We start from the raw sequence: 20,055 nt of genomic DNA, 5'->3' as shown, positions 1-20,055 counted from the left end.
AAGGGAAGCAGGCTCCCTGCTGAGCAGAGAGCCCGATGCGGGACTCGATCCCAGGACCCTGAGATCATGACCTGAGCCGAAGGCAGCGGCTTAACCCACTGAGCCACCCAGGCGCCCAGTTTTTTTTTTTTTTAAAGGTTTTATTTATTTATTTGACAGACAGAGATCACAAGTAGGCAGAGAGGCAGGCAGAGAGAGAAAGAGGAGTCCCGAAGTGGGACTCGATTCCAGGACCCTGGAATCATGACCTGAGCCGAAGGCAGAGGCTTTAACCCACTGAGCCACCCAGGCGCCCCTCAAAGGGCAGTTTTTAATTCCACAGTAATTAAGGAACCTGTTCTTTACCTTCCTTTTGGCATCAAATAAATTCAAAGAGAGAAGATCTATTAGGGTGACACTAATGTCTGAAACATTAACGTAGTAAGTCTCAAACCGGGTAAATACATCTTTGTATTTTATAAAAGGAGACTGTAACATTTATTTTCTTCTTCTTCTTCTTTTTTTTTTTTTTTTAAGATTTTATTTATTTGACAGAGAGAGACACAGTGAGAGAGGGAACACAAGCAGGGGGAGTGGGAGAGGGAGAAGCAGGCTTCCCGCCCAGCAGGGAGCCAAACATGGGCTCCATCCCAAAACCCTGGGATCAGGACCTGAGCCAAAGGCAGATGCTTAACGGCTGAGCCACCCAGGCGCCCCTATAACATTTATCTTTTAAGAACCATTTTTAGGGGCGCCTGGGTGGCTCAGTGGGTTAAAGCCTCTGCCTTCGGCTCAGGTCATGATCCCAGGGTCCTGGGATCGAGCCCCGCATAGGGGCTCTCTGCTCAGCGGGGAGCCTGCTTCCTCCTCTCTCTCTGCCTGTCTCTCTACCTACTTGTGATTTCTATCTGTCAAATGAATAAATAAAAAAAAAATCTTTAAGAACCATTTTTAATCTTTTTTTAATTGCTGGAATCAGTGTCCTTTCACTTCCTGAGACATCTTTGTGCTCTTTAAGGATTTACCTGAGCTATCTCAGGGATTTGCTCTGCCAGATGTTTGCTTAATTTAACTTTGTTATAGCTTTACTGAGGAATAAATGGTGCACGATAAATTGCACATATTTAAACTATATAAATCGGTAAGTTTGGATATATGCTTATACCCATGAGACAAGCACCAAAATCAAGATAGTAAACATTTCCCTCACCCTCCCAAAGTTTCTCCTGCCTTTCATAACCCATCCCACCTCACTCCTTCTTCCTGCCTCCATCCCAAAGTGACCATTGATCTGCTTTTCCTCTTGATAGATTAGTTTGCATTTTCCAGAATTATCTTGAGATTCGTCCATGTTCTTATGTGTCTACGTGGTTCATTTCTTTTTATTTCTGAGTAGTAGTCCATTGTATGGCTATACTACAGTTTTTCTAATCAGATGAATTTACGTAATTGTCTCTCTCCATACTGTCTGGGGGGGAAAAACTGTCTGGAAAAACAACTACAGCAAAACACTAAACCTGTGGCCCACCTCTAGCAAAAGGACAGACTTTAATGCCAGCATGTTCTAAACTCATCTCACTAATTTAATTTTCTCTTCTTTCTTCTTTTGTTGTAAGTTCCCACATTCTCTTATCTTTTAATTTTGTCACGTACATTTAAGTCAGTCATCTCGGTTCTTTTCTGAAATAAGGATCAAGTACAACTAAATAATGTCCAGTTTTCTATTTGATTTTACCACTTACTTCTGTTTTTTTTTTAAGATTTTATTTATTTATTTGACAGATAGAGATCACAAGTAGGCAGAGAGGCAGGCAGAGAGAGAGAGGAGGAAGCAGGCTCCCCGCTGAGCAGAGAGCCTGATGTGGGGCTCGATCCCAGGACCCTGGGACCATGACCTGAGCCAAAGGCAGAGGCTTTAACCCACTGAGCCACCCAGGCGCCCCATGTCTTCCTGTTTTCTTTAGGGATGCTGGATTTTGTTGACTTGGTCTACTTACTTACAGATGTTCATCATTTCCTGCTTAGACAGCTGCTGCCATCTCCGGAGTCCTGGTCTCTGAGCTCATCTCCCTTCTGTTCACCTGCTATGATGTCACCAGACTATCATTCTACAGCAGAAATCTGATCATGTCATTCCCACACAAAACACCTAACCAAAGGATCTAAAGTCCTTGCCATGATGAGGCAACTCATTAGTCACTCATTCTTTCAACAAATATTTACTGAGCACTGATTATGTATCAGGCTCTATGCTAGCTGGCTAAGTTTGGAGGCATGGTGACAAACTGGAGAGATGTGGCCTGTACCCTCATGGAATTTATATTCTAGCAGGGAGACAAAGAGATTTTTTTTAAATGTGCGCAATATGATTATAAACTGGGTAAACATGAAATTGTTATTAAGTAACCAGGGTGCTGTGACTGAGTTCTGAGAGCAGGGGTGGATGGCAGAGGTGGCCCCTTTGAAGAGGTGACATTTATTCTTTTTTATTTAAAGATTTTTATTTATTTGACAGACAGAGATCACAAGTAGGCAGAGAGATAGGCAGAGAGAGAGGGAGGAGGAAGCAGGCTCCCCGCTGAACAGAGAGCCCGATGCAGAGCTCGATCCCAGGACCCAGGGATCACGACCCGAGCCAAAGGCAGAGGCTTTAACCCACTGAGCCACCCAGGTGCCCCGAGGAGGTGACATTTATAGTGCTTGAATTATGACAAAGAAATGGCCATGGGAAAGGCTCTCGGCCAGGGAAACATCAAGTACAAAGGTCCAGAAGTGGGAGAAAGCTTGGATGGCCAGTATGGCGGAAGGGACAGTCGTTGCTGGACAGTTGAGCTCTGCCTGCTTCTCCAGCCTCATTTCCCAAACCACAGACCCACATGCAGGCACCCTAAATCCCAGACATGCACAGCTACCCCACTCTTTCTTCAACGTGCCATGCCTTCTCATTTTGCACCTGCTCCCTCCTGATGATCCTACTCCTGGTGTTTGGGTTTCTAAATAATACCTCCAACAAAACCTTTGGGTTCCTCTCCTACCCTCTTCCAGGCACCAGACTGCTCCTTCCTCCTCTGGGCCTTCGTAGAAGTCTGTATGTACTTCCCATTTTTTTTAAATAGCTAGCATTTCCTGAGTGCTTTCTGTACAGCGGGGACTATTCCAAGCACTTTACCTGTATACTCCACTTTATGAGGCAGGTCCATTTATAATCCTCAAAACATCGATGAGCAAGAAATTATTACTGACTCTACGATACAGATGAAGAAACAGAGGCCCAGAGAAGTGACATCATTCATCCCCAGTTACACAATGAGGAAACAGCAGTCAGGATTCCAACCCAGACAGTACAGTTTGTATGTTAACAATGAAGACCTTTTGCCTTTCAAGATTGAGAACAGTGGCTAACACTCATGAAGCTCTCCCTATGTGCCAGGCTTCTCAACTCTTGACGTGCATGAACTTACTGCACCCTACAACTCTCTGAGGTAGACACAACAGCCCCCTTACTGGCACTGAGACTAGAACTTTCTTGGGTGGAGCCCAGGTCCTGTCCCAGTCAGCAATCCCAATGTCTCCTACACCCAGAAATTGCTGAACAAATGTCTGCTGGATGGATGAATGAACTATCAGACCCAGTGTTTTTTTTCTTGGCTCACGAATCAAGAGCGTACAGCGCCCAGAAATAGTTGCTTGGAGAAAATTATTATAATGGAATATAAATCTGTTGTAGTAAATATATACCTATGAGAACTAATATAAAGGCTAACTTCACATGCATATTTGCTGCATTTTCAAATGTGAGGTAGGGTAATTCCTTTATATTTCAGAGATTGTATTATATATTAGAAGATGTACTAACCGACCAAAAATGGGGCAAAGGGCTGCTTCTAAGACAGCTCCCACAATAAATCTAATGTGTGTTGAAGTGTTCTCACAGCTCACAAAAACAACACATCAACTTATAAAACCATCTCCATCTTTTGTCTAGCTATTGTTCTTTGACTTGACAGCAAATAAGTTTCACTTATTAGACACAATGAAGAAAAGTTTAAAATGTCATTGAGGGGGGTGCCTGGGTGGCTCACTGGGTTAAAGCCTCTGCCTTCGGCTCAGGTCATGATCCCAGGGTCCAGGGATCGAGCCACGAATCGGGCTCTCTGCTCCGTGGAGAGCCTGTTTCCTCCTCTTTCTCTGCCTGCCTCTCTGCCTACTTGTGATCTCTGCCTGTCAAATAAATAAATAAAATCTTTAAAAAAATAAAAATAAAATGTCATTGAGGGGCGCCTGGGTGGCTCAGTTGTTAAGCATCTGCCTTCAGCTCAGGTCATGATCTTGGGGTCCTGGGATTGAGCCCCATGTCGACTCCCTGCTCAGAGAAGCATCTGCTTCTCTTTTCCCTCTGACCCTCCCCCACTCTTGTGCTCTCTCTCACTCTCTCTCAAATAAATAAATATTTTTAAAAATAAAAATAATAAATCAGTAGGGAAATGCAAATCAAAACCACAGTAAGATATCACCTCACACCCATTAGTAACAAGTATTGGTAGGATGTGGAGAAATTGGAACCCTTGTACATGGCTTGTGGTTATATAAAATGGTGCAACCATTATGGAAAACTTAAAAACAGAATTGCCATAAAAACTTAAAAAAAGAATTACCATATAATCCAGCAATCCCACTTCTGAGTATATATCCAAAAGAATTGAAAGCAGGATCTCAGAGAGATATTTGCACACCCATATTCATTGCAACATTTTTCACAATAGCCAAGAGGTGGAAGAGACCCAAATATCCACAGACAGATAAGTAGATACACACAATGTGGTATCTACATACAATGGACTATTAGCCTTAAAAAACAAAGAAATTTGTCACATGTATGGATGAACCCTGAAGACATTATACTAAATGAAATAAGCCAGTAAAAACAAATACTATAGGAATCCACTTTGATAATGTATCTAAAGTGGTCAGAATCATAGAAATAGAAGGTAGAAGAGTGGTTACCAGGGCCTGGGGGCGGGGAGAAATGGGGAGTAGTTGTTAAGTGGGTACAGGGGTTCAGCTTCGCAAGATGAAAAAATTCTAGGGGCCCCTGGGTGGCTCAGTGAGTTGAGCGTCTGCTTTCTGCTCAGGTCCTGATCCCAGCGATCATGCCTCGCATTGGGTTCCCTGCTTAACAGAAGAGCCTGCTTCTCCCTCTCCCTCTGCTGCTTCCCCTGCTTGTGCTCTCTGTCAATGAGTAAAATATTTTTTTAAAAGTTGAGAAATTCTAGAAATCTACAAGTCACAGTAATGTGAAATATAATTAATACTACTTAACTGTACACTTAAAACTGGAAAGAGGATAAGTTTTATAGTATGCTGGTTTTTTTGCCAAGGGGAAAACAAAAAAAGCTAAAGCAAATAACAAAATGTTCGGATTTAATAAAGTTGGGTGTTGGTTATGTGGTTGGTTATAGTTATTATCTCCAACTTCCATTTATGTAATATTCCATAGTAAACATTTTTTTTTAAATATTTTTATTTATTAGTTGACAGAGATCACAAGTAGCAGAGAGGCAGACAGGAGAAAGCAGACGGGGCTTGATCCCAGGACCCTGAGCCCATGACCTGAGCCGAAGGCAGAGGCTTTAACCTGCTGAGCCACCCAGACGCGCCCCAATGTAAACATTTTAAAGTAGCTATGTTTTATTGGACAGATTTCATAATTTTAAGGCCCAAATGTAAAGACAATACAGACTTTCTCCCTGTGTTCATTTGGACATTCAATATCAAAGTTTCTAACTTGCTGGTAATGAATCAGGAGCTTCATCCTTCTATTGAAATAAACAGCCAAACGAGGAAATGACAAACCACTTATTAACTCTGTATTTTAAATATCAGATGATAATGTCAAGAAAACAACTGTGAATTTATCATTGGAAGCACAGTTTTCGCACAGATTTTTATTAAAAGACATCTAGCCAAGTGAAATTACTTAGAATCTTTGTTTTTTTTTCCAAAGAACTGCCTACGCAAAAAATATTTTGTCTATGGAAAATTAACTCTGGTTTTTTGCTTTGTATTTTGGTGCCTGAGGCTGTCACTAAATTGGGGTGTTCCCCCCCAACTGAACAAAGGTAAAACTGCATTACATTTACTACACATGTATTGAACACAATGCCAAGTATTGTGCTAAATTATCAAATTCCTGGTCTTTGGGATTTTATAATTCTGTTCTCTAATTTGTTCACAAATCATCTTTTACAATTTACTGCCGGAAATGACATTATGACTAAAATGTTCACTTAAAAACAGACCATAAAAAATTCACCTTGTTTTACAAGGACAGCACTTGTCTTCCTTCTGAAAACATTTTGCTTTGTTGAGGTTACCAAATGCCCCACTTTGGGAAAACATTAAACCAGGAAGCTGTATGACTAACTTGGTTCTGGCAATTGCTAGAACCTCCAAATGAAGTCATCCTATCCGTCAGGAGCTCTCCATTCTAGATTATTCTACCACCCAAACTCCATGACTCAGGAGAAGCTGCCAGTTCGTGACACAAACTCAGACTCATTCTAAGTTTAACAAAAAACAAATAAAAAATTTTAAAAATCACACTTTGTGACAAAAAAGCCTTTCATCAGCGACCTCCAAGTGCAAAATTAAAGAAACTTATATTTATGTTATTCTAGTAAACAGACCTTACCCAATTTTAGTTCATTTAACTTAAACTGTTGTTAAACTCATCATTTACCTGTCTATACTGTTAACTCACGGACACCGTTTTGGAAAAGGACGCTTAGAAATGCTGTATTTCAATGACTGACGACCTTTTCTGAGGGGTATGCCGCTGATTTGCATTAACGTGCTCATCTGCAGACTACTCCTCACTTAGGGAGGTTGGTTATTGCGCCACAAACAGCCCTCTGCTTGTTTATTTCCACCCCCGGCTCCATGACTCAGACTCTGGGCCACGTGTCCCCCAGAGCCCAACGCCCCTGCCTTAGTGGCGTTCCTCGGGTTATCTCCTTGCGGGACATGGGGCCACACCCACGGCGTAGGGAAACCAGCTAGAGGGGTCGTAGCTGGGAAATGCCACCTTATAGGGTCACGCGTTTGGAGGAGAAACACTATTTTCTTGTACACGAATTCCTCGTCTCCCAAAGCGGGTTTTCGGCTTCCCGATCCGCAGCTTTTCCCCCAACCAGAGTTCGGGAAAACAGCAAGGAGGTGAAAGAGACTGCAGGTTTCTGCCCACCGTCGTGGTCACCGGGAGCCCTAGCCCAGTCTCTCTGGGCCTCCTTGGTGGGGGCGGGGCGGGGGAGTGGGAGGCCGGCCCCCCACCCCACAGGTCTCGACCCGAGAGTCTAGCGTACGGATTCTCCTCGGGAATTGAGAAGGACAAAAGCATTCTGACTCTAAAAAGAGTGGCATTAAAGCTCCTTCATCCTGCTATAACCAAGGGCGAAAATGAAAGCAGCCCGGACAGGCTCGCGTTAAGATGGGGGTGGGGAAGTGTGCTTCCGCTGCAGACACTGACAAAACACAGCGGCGGGCCGCGCCGCTCCTGAGCGCCTCCGAACCCGAATCGGGGTGGCCCTCCCGGGAAAGTCGCTGCGGAAGACCCTTTCCCCCTACCTAACGCGGGAAAAACCTAAGACTTAGGGGGGTTTGGGACTTCGGAGGCGAGAGCAAACTACCCCACCTCCCCCACCGGCCGGAAGTACCCCTCTCTCTCAACGGCGCGCCTCTGTGGCGCACGCGCACCGAGTTACTTAGCAACGTCGGCTCTAACCCACCCCAGCTTGGAGCCCAGCAACAACCGAGCCGCCGCGTGTCCCACCAATCAGCGCCGGCCTCGCCTTCACACGCTTCACCAATCAGTGCCGGCGCTGCAAGGAAGTTTCGAGAGCTTTCGAGGAAGGTCCCCCTTAACTCAAATCCATCCGCCAGATAATTTTCCTACTTTTTCCTAAGGGAGGAGAAGGGTCGCCTGGAAGAGAGGGGAACTGATTTTTCAGGGTTTTTTCTTCGGCTCTGAGGAACCTCGGGCTCAGTGGAAGGGCCTAATCGGGCCGCGGGAGGTGGGGCCGCGCGAACTACTTTCAGCCGCGTACGGACACGGCGGCTACGTAAGCAGTGATGAGTCACGCAACAGACGCTGCATAAATTTCAGCCCCGCGGAGCCGCCAGCGTTCAGGAGCGGCTGGCATTGTCGGGTGTGGGTGTCTTGGTGTTTGAGTGACTCGACGAGATTGCGTTCAGTGTCCTTCCACTCGCTAACAGGTACTGGCCGGCAGCCTTCGAGACCTAGGAGGAGTGGAGAGGGGCTCTAAGTGAGACCAGGCTGACGGATTGGGAGGTGGGGGGGTTGCCTCAGGGAAAGGGGTTGGGGGAGGGGAGGGCGAGATGACGCGGCGCTGCGGCGCCGGGCCTTTCCGGAAGAGTGGGCCTTGTTTACGTGGAGGGAGCGGGGGCGGTTGGCGCGCGCGCGCCGACAGAGACCAACCGACACTCAACCAATGGAGATTCCATCGAGTCTGCTTCAGGGGGGGAAGGAGGAAAAAAGGTAGTCTAGTATGCTTTCTAGAACTGTCTTGAGTTTTGAATCCCAGCGCGGTGAAAGGGTCCCACCTCACTTTTTTCTTCAGACGGTAATTTTTATTTACCGAGATTCGGGTTTTGTTTTGTTTTTAAATTCTATGTATCTTCAGGTTTTGGGGAAATTCAAAGGGTGCGGGGGAAGACGGTTTAGAAGACTCTAGAGTAATTAGGGTTCTGGATATTAATCTTTGGGGTTTTTTTGTTTCTTGTTTTTTCTTTTCCGTTTAAGTTGAAGCCTTGATTAAATTTTGCATTCAGCGGCTGATTCAGGAATACTAAAGGGGGGAGTTGTGAGCGATGTTAACGTGGTTAAAGCACTTTGGAGATGAAATTAATTGTTCGCTTTAGAGAATGGGTTATAGGTGTGGGTAATATAAAGATTTTTAAGATTTATTTACTTCTTAATAGAGGCGGGGCGGGGGAGGGGGGAGAATCCCAGTCAGGCTCCATGTTTAGCGCAGATCCTGACTCTCAGGGGCTCTCTCCCACGACTCTGATGACCTAAGCGGGTGTCTTGAGTGAAGGCACTTAACCCATTGGGTCACCCAGGCACCCCGCTAATTAATACAAGGATCTTGAGATGGTACGCTGACGTTTTTCTTCTTAAAATCTAGGTCAAGATGCAGATCTTCGTGAAGACCCTGACCGGCAAGACCATCACCCTGGAGGTGGAGCCCAGTGACACCATCGAAAATGTGAAGGCCAAGATCCAAGACAAAGAAGGCATCCCCCCAGACCAGCAGAGGCTTATCTTTTGAGCAGAGAGCCCGATGCGGGACTCGATCCCAGGACCCTGAGATCATGACCTGAGCCGAAGGCAGCGGCTTAACCCACTGAGCCACCCAGGCGCCCAGTTTTTTTTTTTTTTAAAGGTTTTATTTATTTATTTGACAGACAGAGATCACAAGTAGGCAGAGAGGCAGGCAGAGAGAGAAAGAGGAGTCCCGAAGTGGGACTCGATTCCAGGACCCTGGAATCATGACCTGAGCCGAAGGCAGAGGCTTTAACCCACTGAGCCACCCAGGCGCCCCTCAAAGGGCAGTTTTTAATTCCACAGTAATTAAGGAACCTGTTCTTTACCTTCCTTTTGGCATCAAATAAATTCAAAGAGAGAAGATCTATTAGGGTGACACTAATGTCTGAAACATTAACGTAGTAAGTCTCAAACCGGGTAAATACATCTTTGTATTTTATAAAAGGAGACTGTAACATTTATTTTCTTCTTCTTCTTCTTTTTTTTTTTTTTTTAAGATTTTATTTATTTGACAGAGAGAGACACAGTGAGAGAGGGAACACAAGCAGGGGGAGTGGGAGAGGGAGAAGCAGGCTTCCCGCCCAGCAGGGAGCCAAACATGGGCTCCATCCCAAAACCCTGGGATCAGGACCTGAGCCAAAGGCAGATGCTTAACGGCTGAGCCACCCAGGCGCCCCTATAACATTTATCTTTTAAGAACCATTTTTAGGGGCGCCTGGGTGGCTCAGTGGGTTAAAGCCTCTGCCTTCGGCTCAGGTCATGATCCCAGGGTCCTGGGATCGAGCCCCGCATAGGGGCTCTCTGCTCAGCGGGGAGCCTGCTTCCTCCTCTCTCTCTGCCTGTCTCTCTACCTACTTGTGATTTCTATCTGTCAAATGAATAAATAAAAAAAAAATCTTTAAGAACCATTTTTAATCTTTTTTTAATTGCTGGAATCAGTGTCCTTTCACTTCCTGAGACATCTTTGTGCTCTTTAAGGATTTACCTGAGCTATCTCAGGGATTTGCTCTGCCAGATGTTTGCTTAATTTAACTTTGTTATAGCTTTACTGAGGAATAAATGGTGCACGATAAATTGCACATATTTAAACTATATAAATCGGTAAGTTTGGATATATGCTTATACCCATGAGACAAGCACCAAAATCAAGATAGTAAACATTTCCCTCACCCTCCCAAAGTTTCTCCTGCCTTTCATAACCCATCCCACCTCACTCCTTCTTCCTGCCTCCATCCCAAAGTGACCATTGATCTGCTTTTCCTCTTGATAGATTAGTTTGCATTTTCCAGAATTATCTTGAGATTCGTCCATGTTCTTATGTGTCTACGTGGTTCATTTCTTTTTATTTCTGAGTAGTAGTCCATTGTATGGCTATACTACAGTTTTTCTAATCAGATGAATTTACGTAATTGTCTCTCTCCATACTGTCTGGGGGGGAAAAACTGTCTGGAAAAACAACTACAGCAAAACACTAAACCTGTGGCCCACCTCTAGCAAAAGGACAGACTTTAATGCCAGCATGTTCTAAACTCATCTCACTAATTTAATTTTCTCTTCTTTCTTCTTTTGTTGTAAGTTCCCACATTCTCTTATCTTTTAATTTTGTCACGTACATTTAAGTCAGTCATCTCGGTTCTTTTCTGAAATAAGGATCAAGTACAACTAAATAATGTCCAGTTTTCTATTTGATTTTACCACTTACTTCTGTTTTTTTTTTTAAGATTTTATTTATTTATTTGACAGATAGAGATCACAAGTAGGCAGAGAGGCAGGCAGAGAGAGAGAGGAGGAAGCAGGCTCCCCGCTGAGCAGAGAGCCTGATGTGGGGCTCGATCCCAGGACCCTGGGACCATGACCTGAGCCAAAGGCAGAGGCTTTAACCCACTGAGCCACCCAGGCGCCCCATGTCTTCCTGTTTTCTTTAGGGATGCTGGATTTTGTTGACTTGGTCTACTTACTTACAGATGTTCATCATTTCCTGCTTAGACAGCTGCTGCCATCTCCGGAGTCCTGGTCTCTGAGCTCATCTCCCTTCTGTTCACCTGCTATGATGTCACCAGACTATCATTCTACAGCAGAAATCTGATCATGTCATTCCCACACAAAACACCTAACCAAAGGATCTAAAGTCCTTGCCATGATGAGGCAACTCATTAGTCACTCATTCTTTCAACAAATATTTACTGAGCACTGATTATGTATCAGGCTCTATGCTAGCTGGCTAAGTTTGGAGGCATGGTGACAAACTGGAGAGATGTGGCCTGTACCCTCATGGAATTTATATTCTAGCAGGGAGACAAAGAGATTTTTTTTAAATGTGCGCAATATGATTATAAACTGGGTAAACATGAAATTGTTATTAAGTAACCAGGGTGCTGTGACTGAGTTCTGAGAGCAGGGGTGGATGGCAGAGGTGGCCCCTTTGAAGAGGTGACATTTATTCTTTTTTATTTAAAGATTTTTATTTATTTGACAGACAGAGATCACAAGTAGGCAGAGAGATAGGCAGAGAGAGAGGGAGGAGGAAGCAGGCTCCCCGCTGAACAGAGAGCCCGATGCAGAGCTCGATCCCAGGACCCAGGGATCACGACCCGAGCCAAAGGCAGAGGCTTTAACCCACTGAGCCACCCAGGTGCCCCGAGGAGGTGACATTTATAGTGCTTGAATTATGACAAAGAAATGGCCATGGGAAAGGCTCTCGGCCAGGGAAACATCAAGTACAAAGGTCCAGAAGTGGGAGAAAGCTTGGATGGCCAGTATGGCGGAAGGGACAGTCGTTGCTGGACAGTTGAGCTCTGCCTGCTTCTCCAGCCTCATTTCCCAAACCACAGACCCACATGCAGGCACCCTAAATCCCAGACATGCACAGCTACCCCACTCTTTCTTCAACGTGCCATGCCTTCTCATTTTGCACCTGCTCCCTCCTGATGATCCTACTCCTGGTGTTTGGGTTTCTAAATAATACCTCCAACAAAACCTTTGGGTTCCTCTCCTACCCTCTTCCAGGCACCAGACTGCTCCTTCCTCCTCTGGGCCTTCGTAGAAGTCTGTATGTACTTCCCATTTTTTTTAAATAGCTAGCATTTCCTGAGTGCTTTCTGTACAGCGGGGACTATTCCAAGCACTTTACCTGTATACTCCACTTTATGAGGCAGGTCCATTTATAATCCTCAAAACATCGATGAGCAAGAAATTATTACTGACTCTACGATACAGATGAAGAAACAGAGGCCCAGAGAAGTGACATCATTCATCCCCAGTTACACAATGAGGAAACAGCAGTCAGGATTCCAACCCAGACAGTACAGTTTGTATGTTAACAATGAAGACCTTTTGCCTTTCAAGATTGAGAACAGTGGCTAACACTCATGAAGCTCTCCCTATGTGCCAGGCTTCTCAACTCTTGACGTGCATGAACTTACTGCACCCTACAACTCTCTGAGGTAGACACAACAGCCCCCTTACTGGCACTGAGACTAGAACTTTCTTGGGTGGAGCCCAGGTCCTGTCCCAGTCAGCAATCCCAATGTCTCCTACACCCAGAAATTGCTGAACAAATGTCTGCTGGATGGATGAATGAACTATCAGACCCAGTGTTTTTTTTCTTGGCTCACGAATCAAGAGCGTACAGCGCCCAGAAATAGTTGCTTGGAGAAAATTATTATAATGGAATATAAATCTGTTGTAGTAAATATATACCTATGAGAACTAATATAAAGGCTAACTTCACATGCATATTTGCTGCATTTTCAAATGTGAGGTAGGGTAATTCCTTTATATTTCAGAGATTGTATTATATATTAGAAGATGTACTAACCGACCAAAAATGGGGCAAAGGGCTGCTTCTAAGACAGCTCCCACAATAAATCTAATGTGTGTTGAAGTGTTCTCACAGCTCACAAAAACAACACATCAACTTATAAAACCATCTCCATCTTTTGTCTAGCTATTGTTCTTTGACTTGACAGCAAATAAGTTTCACTTATTAGACACAATGAAGAAAAGTTTAAAATGTCATTGAGGGGGGTGCCTGGGTGGCTCACTGGGTTAAAGCCTCTGCCTTCGGCTCAGGTCATGATCCCAGGGTCCAGGGATCGAGCCACGAATCGGGCTCTCTGCTCCGTGGAGAGCCTGTTTCCTCCTCTTTCTCTGCCTGCCTCTCTGCCTACTTGTGATCTCTGCCTGTCAAATAAATAAATAAAATCTTTAAAAAAATAAAAATAAAATGTCATTGAGGGGCGCCTGGGTGGCTCAGTTGTTAAGCATCTGCCTTCAGCTCAGGTCATGATCTTGGGGTCCTGGGATTGAGCCCCATGTCGACTCCCTGCTCAGAGAAGCATCTGCTTCTCTTTTCCCTCTGACCCTCCCCCACTCTTGTGCTCTCTCTCACTCTCTCTCAAATAAATAAATATTTTTAAAAATAAAAATAATAAATCAGTAGGGAAATGCAAATCAAAACCACAGTAAGATATCACCTCACACCCATTAGTAACAAGTATTGGTAGGATGTGGAGAAATTGGAACCCTTGTACATGGCTTGTGGTTATATAAAATGGTGCAACCATTATGGAAAACTTAAAAACAGAATTGCCATAAAAACTTAAAAAAAGAATTACCATATAATCCAGCAATCCCACTTCTGAGTATATATCCAAAAGAATTGAAAGCAGGATCTCAGAGAGATATTTGCACACCCATATTCATTGCAACATTTTTCACAATAGCCAAGAGGTGGAAGAGACCCAAATATCCACAGACAGATAAGTAGATACACACAATGTGGTATCTACATACAATGGACTATTAGCCTTAAAAAACAAAGAAATTTGTCACATGTATGGATGAACCCTGAAGACATTATACTAAATGAAATAAGCCAGTAAAAACAAATACTATAGGAATCCACTTTGATAATGTATCTAAAGTGGTCAGAATCATAGAAATAGAAGGTAGAAGAGTGGTTACCAGGGCCTGGGGGCGGGGAGAAATGGGGAGTAGTTGTTAAGTGGGTACAGGGGTTCAGCTTCGCAAGATGAAAAAATTCTAGGGGCCCCTGGGTGGCTCAGTGAGTTGAGCGTCTGCTTTCTGCTCAGGTCCTGATCCCAGCGATCATGCCTCGCATTGGGTTCCCTGCTTAACAGAAGAGCCTGCTTCTCCCTCTCCCTCTGCTGCTTCCCCTGCTTGTGCTCTCTGTCAATGAGTAAAATATTTTTTTAAAAGTTGAGAAATTCTAGAAATCTACAAGTCACAGTAATGTGAAATATAATTAATACTACTTAACTGTACACTTAAAACTGGAAAGAGGATAAGTTTTATAGTATGCTGGTTTTTTTGCCAAGGGGAAAACAAAAAAAGCTAAAGCAAATAACAAAATGTTCGGATTTAATAAAGTTGGGTGTTGGTTATGTGGTTGGTTATAGTTATTATCTCCAACTTCCATTTATGTAATATTCCATAGTAAACATTTTTTTTTAAATATTTTTATTTATTAGTTGACAGAGATCACAAGTAGCAGAGAGGCAGACAGGAGAAAGCAGACGGGGCTTGATCCCAGGACCCTGAGCCCATGACCTGAGCCGAAGGCAGAGGCTTTAACCTGCTGAGCCACCCAGACGCGCCCCAATGTAAACATTTTAAAGTAGCTATGTTTTATTGGACAGATTTCATAATTTTAAGGCCCAAATGTAAAGACAATACAGACTTTCTCCCTGTGTTCATTTGGACATTCAATATCAAAGTTTCTAACTTGCTGGTAATGAATCAGGAGCTTCATCCTTCTATTGAAATAAACAGCCAAACGAGGAAATGACAAACCACTTATTAACTCTGTATTTTAAATATCAGATGATAATGTCAAGAAAACAACTGTGAATTTATCATTGGAAGCACAGTTTTCGCACAGATTTTTATTAAAAGACATCTAGCCAAGTGAAATTACTTAGAATCTTTGTTTTTTTTTCCAAAGAACTGCCTACGCAAAAAATATTTTGTCTATGGAAAATTAACTCTGGTTTTTTGCTTTGTATTTTGGTGCCTGAGGCTGTCACTAAATTGGGGTGTTCCCCCCCAACTGAACAAAGGTAAAACTGCATTACATTTACTACACATGTATTGAACACAATGCCAAGTATTGTGCTAAATTATCAAATTCCTGGTCTTTGGGATTTTATAATTCTGTTCTCTAATTTGTTCACAAATCATCTTTTACAATTTAGTGCCGGAAATGACATTATGACTAAAATGTTCACTTAAAAACAGACCATAAAAAATTCACCTTGTTTTACAAGGACAGCACTTGTCTTCCTTCTGAAAACATTTTGCTTTGTTGAGGTTACCAAATGCCCCACTTTGGGAAAACATTAAACCAGGAAGCTGTATGACTAACTTGGTTCTGGCAATTGCTAGAACCTCCAAATGAAGTCATCCTATCCGTCAGGAGCTCTCCATTCTAGATTATTCTACCACCCAAACTCCATGACTCAGGAGAAGCTGCCAGTTCGTGACACAAACTCAGACTCATTCTAAGTTTAACAAAAAACAAATAAAAAATTTTAAAAATCACACTTTGTGACAAAAAAGCCTTTCATCAGCGACCTCCAAGTGCAAAATTAAAGAAACTTATATTTATGTTATTCTAGTAAACAGACCTTACCCAATTTTAGTTCATTTAACTTAAACTGTTGTTAAACTCATCATTTACCTGTCTATACTGTTAACTCACGGACACCGTTTTGGAAAAGGACGCTTAGAAATGCTGTATTTCAATGACTGACGACCTTTTCTGAGGGGTATGCCGCTGATTTGCATTAACGTGCTCATCTGCAGACTACTCCTCACTTAGGGAGGTTGGTTATTGCGCCACAAACAGCCCTCTGCTTGTTTATTTCCACCCCCGGCTCCATGACTCAGACTCTGGGCCACGTGTCCCCCAGAGCCCAACGCCCCTGCCTTAGTGGCGTTCCTCGGGTTATCTCCTTGCGGGACATGGGGCCACACCCACGGCGTAGGGAAACCAGCTAGAGGGGTCGTAGCTGGGAAATGCCACCTTATAGGGTCACGCGTTTGGAGGAGAAACACTATTTTCTTGTACACGAATTCCTCGTCTCCCAAAGCGGGTTTTCGGCTTCCCGATCCGCAGCTTTTCCCCCAACCAGAGTTCGGGAAAACAGCAAGGAGGTGAAAGAGACTGCAGGTTTCTGCCCACCGTCGTGGTCACCGGGAGCCCTAGCCCAGTCTCTCTGGGCCTCCTTGGTGGGGGCGGGGCGGGGGAGTGGGAGGCCGGCCCCCCACCCCACAGGTCTCGACCCGAGAGTCTAGCGTACGGATTCTCCTCGGGAATTGAGAAGGACAAAAGCATTCTGACTCTAAAAAGAGTGGCATTAAAGCTCCTTCATCCTGCTATAACCAAGGGCGAAAATGAAAGCAGCCCGGACAGGCTCGCGTTAAGATGGGGGTGGGGAAGTGTGCTTCCGCTGCAGACACTGACAAAACACAGCGGCGGGCCGCGCCGCTCCTGAGCGCCTCCGAACCCGAATCGGGGTGGCCCTCCCGGGAAAGTCGCTGCGGAAGACCCTTTCCCCCTACCTAACGCGGGAAAAACCTAAGACTTAGGGGGGTTTGGGACTTCGGAGGCGAGAGCAAACTACCCCACCTCCCCCACCGGCCGGAAGTACCCCTCTCTCTCAACGGCGCGCCTCTGTGGCGCACGCGCACCGAGTTACTTAGCAACGTCGGCTCTAACCCACCCCAGCTTGGAGCCCAGCAACAACCGAGCCGCCGCGTGTCCCACCAATCAGCGCCGGCCTCGCCTTCACACGCTTCACCAATCAGTGCCGGCGCTGCAAGGAAGTTTCGAGAGCTTTCGAGGAAGGTCCCCCTTAACTCAAATCCATCCGCCAGATAATTTTCCTACTTTTTCCTAAGGGAGGAGAAGGGTCGCCTGGAAGAGAGGGGAACTGATTTTTCAGGGTTTTTTCTTCGGCTCTGAGGAACCTCGGGCTCAGTGGAAGGGCCTAATCGGGCCGCGGGAGGTGGGGCCGCGCGAACTACTTTCAGCCGCGTACGGACACGGCGGCTACGTAAGCAGTGATGAGTCACGCAACAGACGCTGCATAAATTTCAGCCCCGCGGAGCCGCCAGCGTTCAGGAGCGGCTGGCATTGTCGGGTGTGGGTGTCTTGGTGTTTGAGTGACTCGACGAGATTGCGTTCAGTGTCCTTCCACTCGCTAACAGGTACTGGCCGGCAGCCTTCGAGACCTAGGAGGAGTGGAGAGGGGCTCTAAGTGAGACCAGGCTGACGGATTGGGAGGTGGGGGGGTTGCCTCAGGGAAAGGGGTTGGGGGAGGGGAGGGCGAGATGACGCGGCGCTGCGGCGCCGGGCCTTTCCGGAAGAGTGGGCCTTGTTTACGTGGAGGGAGCGGGGGCGGTTGGCGCGCGCGCGCCGACAGAGACCAACCGACACTCAACCAATGGAGATTCCATCGAGTCTGCTTCAGGGGGGGAAGGAGGAAAAAAGGTAGTCTAGTATGCTTTCTAGAACTGTCTTGAGTTTTGAATCCCAGCGCGGTGAAAGGGTCCCACCTCACTTTTTTCTTCAGACGGTAATTTTTATTTACCGAGATTCGGGTTTTGTTTTGTTTTTAAATTCTATGTATCTTCAGGTTTTGGGGAAATTCAAAGGGTGCGGGGGAAGACGGTTTAGAAGACTCTAGAGTAATTAGGGTTCTGGATATTAATCTTTGGGGTTTTTTTGTTTCTTGTTTTTTCTTTTCCGTTTAAGTTGAAGCCTTGATTAAATTTTGCATTCAGCGGCTGATTCAGGAATACTAAAGGGGGGAGTTGTGAGCGATGTTAACGTGGTTAAAGCACTTTGGAGATGAAATTAATTGTTCGCTTTAGAGAATGGGTTATAGGTGTGGGTAATATAAAGATTTTTAAGATTTATTTACTTCTTAATAGAGGCGGGGCGGGGGAGGGGGGAGAATCCCAGTCAGGCTCCATGTTTAGCGCAGATCCTGACTCTCAGGGGCTCTCTCCCACGACTCTGATGACCTAAGCGGGTGTCTTGAGTGAAGGCACTTAACCCATTGGGTCACCCAGGCACCCCGCTAATTAATACAAGGATCTTGAGATGGTACGCTGACGTTTTTCTTCTTAAAATCTAGGTCAAGATGCAGATCTTCGTGAAGACCCTGACCGGCAAGACCATCACCCTGGAGGTGGAGCCCAGTGACACCATCGAAAATGTGAAGGCCAAGATCCAAGACAAAGAAGGCATCCCCCCAGACCAGCAGAGGCTTATCTTTGCCGGCAAGCAGCTGGAAGATGGCCGCACTCTTTCTGATTACAACATCCAGAAAGAGTCCACCCTGCACCTGGTCCTGCGCCTGAGAGGTGGCATGCAGATCTTCGTGAAGACCCTGACCGGCAAGACCATCACTCTGGAGGTGGAGCCCAGTGACACCATCGAAAATGTGAAGGCCAAGATCCAAGATAAGGAGGGCATCCCCCCAGACCAGCAGAGGCTTATCTTCGCCGGCAAGCAGCTGGAAGATGGCCGCACTCTTTCTGATTACAACATCCAGAAAGAGTCAACTCTCCACCTGGTTCTCCGTCTGAGGGGTGGCTGTTAATTCTTCAGTTTTGAATTCGTAGTGCCCAATGATGGCATTGCTCTGCACTATAGCCATTTTGCCCCAATTTAAGTTTAGAAATTACCAGTTTCAGTAATAACTGAGTCACTGGTTTTCTCAATAGCTGTTCAAAATGTTAATAAAAGTTTTGTTGCATGGTAGCATACCTGGTGTCTGTCGTGAAATTATGTAGTGGTGTGGGGACTATTACCTGATTAAAACCAAGTTCAAAGAAGGGACTTAGCATTCAAAAAGTCCGTTTCATCAGCACTAAGTCATTTTGTTTGAGAAAAGGGTGTGTTACAGGGAATTTATCCTTCAAGGTCTGTCTGAATGATCTTGATGTAAGGGGGAACCATTTCTTAAGTATTGCACAATTAAAAGTTGCTGAATATGGAGGCTTGATGAGGGGAAGCAAACTTGATTACTATCTTCCTCTTAAATAGTGGTAAACAAAGCTACTGAAGCATTATAGAGAGAAATGAAATTTTGGTTGAGGCTGCTAAGTTGTGTCATCAAGTATTTTGATTACTGGTTGACTGCTCATGTTGGCTGTCAAGTGCCTTCCATTCAGGTTCTGACCATAGGTTATGAAACCCTAATTTCTCTGCAGTACATGAGCTTCAAACCAAGTGGAGTCCTCGTCAACAGATTTGGAAGAATTCAGGTTTGAGGAATGACCTGATCCAAGGCAATTTGTTGACTTTGGTTTTAGGCAACAAATGAAGGTGGTTCCTAAAAGTAAGCTCTGCCTAACATGGGGTTTAAACTCTCAAAGCTGTTGAGATCAAATGGCATGTTCTGCCAACTGCTAGGCGCTTCACTGGTCCTTAATGATAATTGCACATTTTTTTAAGGAGAATCAGTAAAATAACAGCAAATGAGCTGAGTCTTGACAAAAACCTTCACTATAGAGTCAGCCAGATGCAAGCAGTTCTTACACATCCATACCAATAAACATGTTTCCAATAAAATGAAGTAAAAACCTTATCTGGATGGGAGGGTACCCTTTATTGTTAACGATACCTTAAGTTCTCTCTCCTGCATTCACAGTACCCTGTTGTGGAACTTGAGTAAATAGCTAAAGCGGTTTTCAACTTG

At 44.9% G+C, this 20,055-nt stretch overlaps 1 protein-coding gene across 1 annotated transcript; it reads left to right on the top strand.

The window, feature by feature from the left end:
- The first annotated feature begins 8,152 nt into the window (after positions 1-8,152).
- Positions 8,153-19,120, top strand: LOC111139471 (ubiquitin B). Its single transcript, XM_022491735.1, is given in 5 exon segments — positions 8,153-8,250; positions 9,183-9,333; positions 18,143-18,186; positions 18,252-18,287; positions 18,493-19,120. Coding segments are annotated over 4 exon segments (687 nt in total). The 5' UTR covers positions 8,153-8,250; positions 9,183-9,188; the 3' UTR covers positions 18,955-19,120.
- Positions 19,121-20,055: the final 935 nt, after the last annotated feature.

Source organism: Enhydra lutris, unplaced genomic scaffold (genome assembly GCF_002288905.1).
Source record: "Enhydra lutris kenyoni isolate GAN:26980312 unplaced genomic scaffold, ASM228890v2 scaffoldscaffold109, whole genome shotgun sequence".
In the NCBI taxonomy this organism is placed as follows: Eukaryota; Metazoa; Chordata; class Mammalia; order Carnivora; family Mustelidae; genus Enhydra; species Enhydra lutris.
The sequence above is the reverse complement of the archived record's forward strand: the minus strand, read 5'-3'. Positions and strand labels throughout refer to the sequence as shown.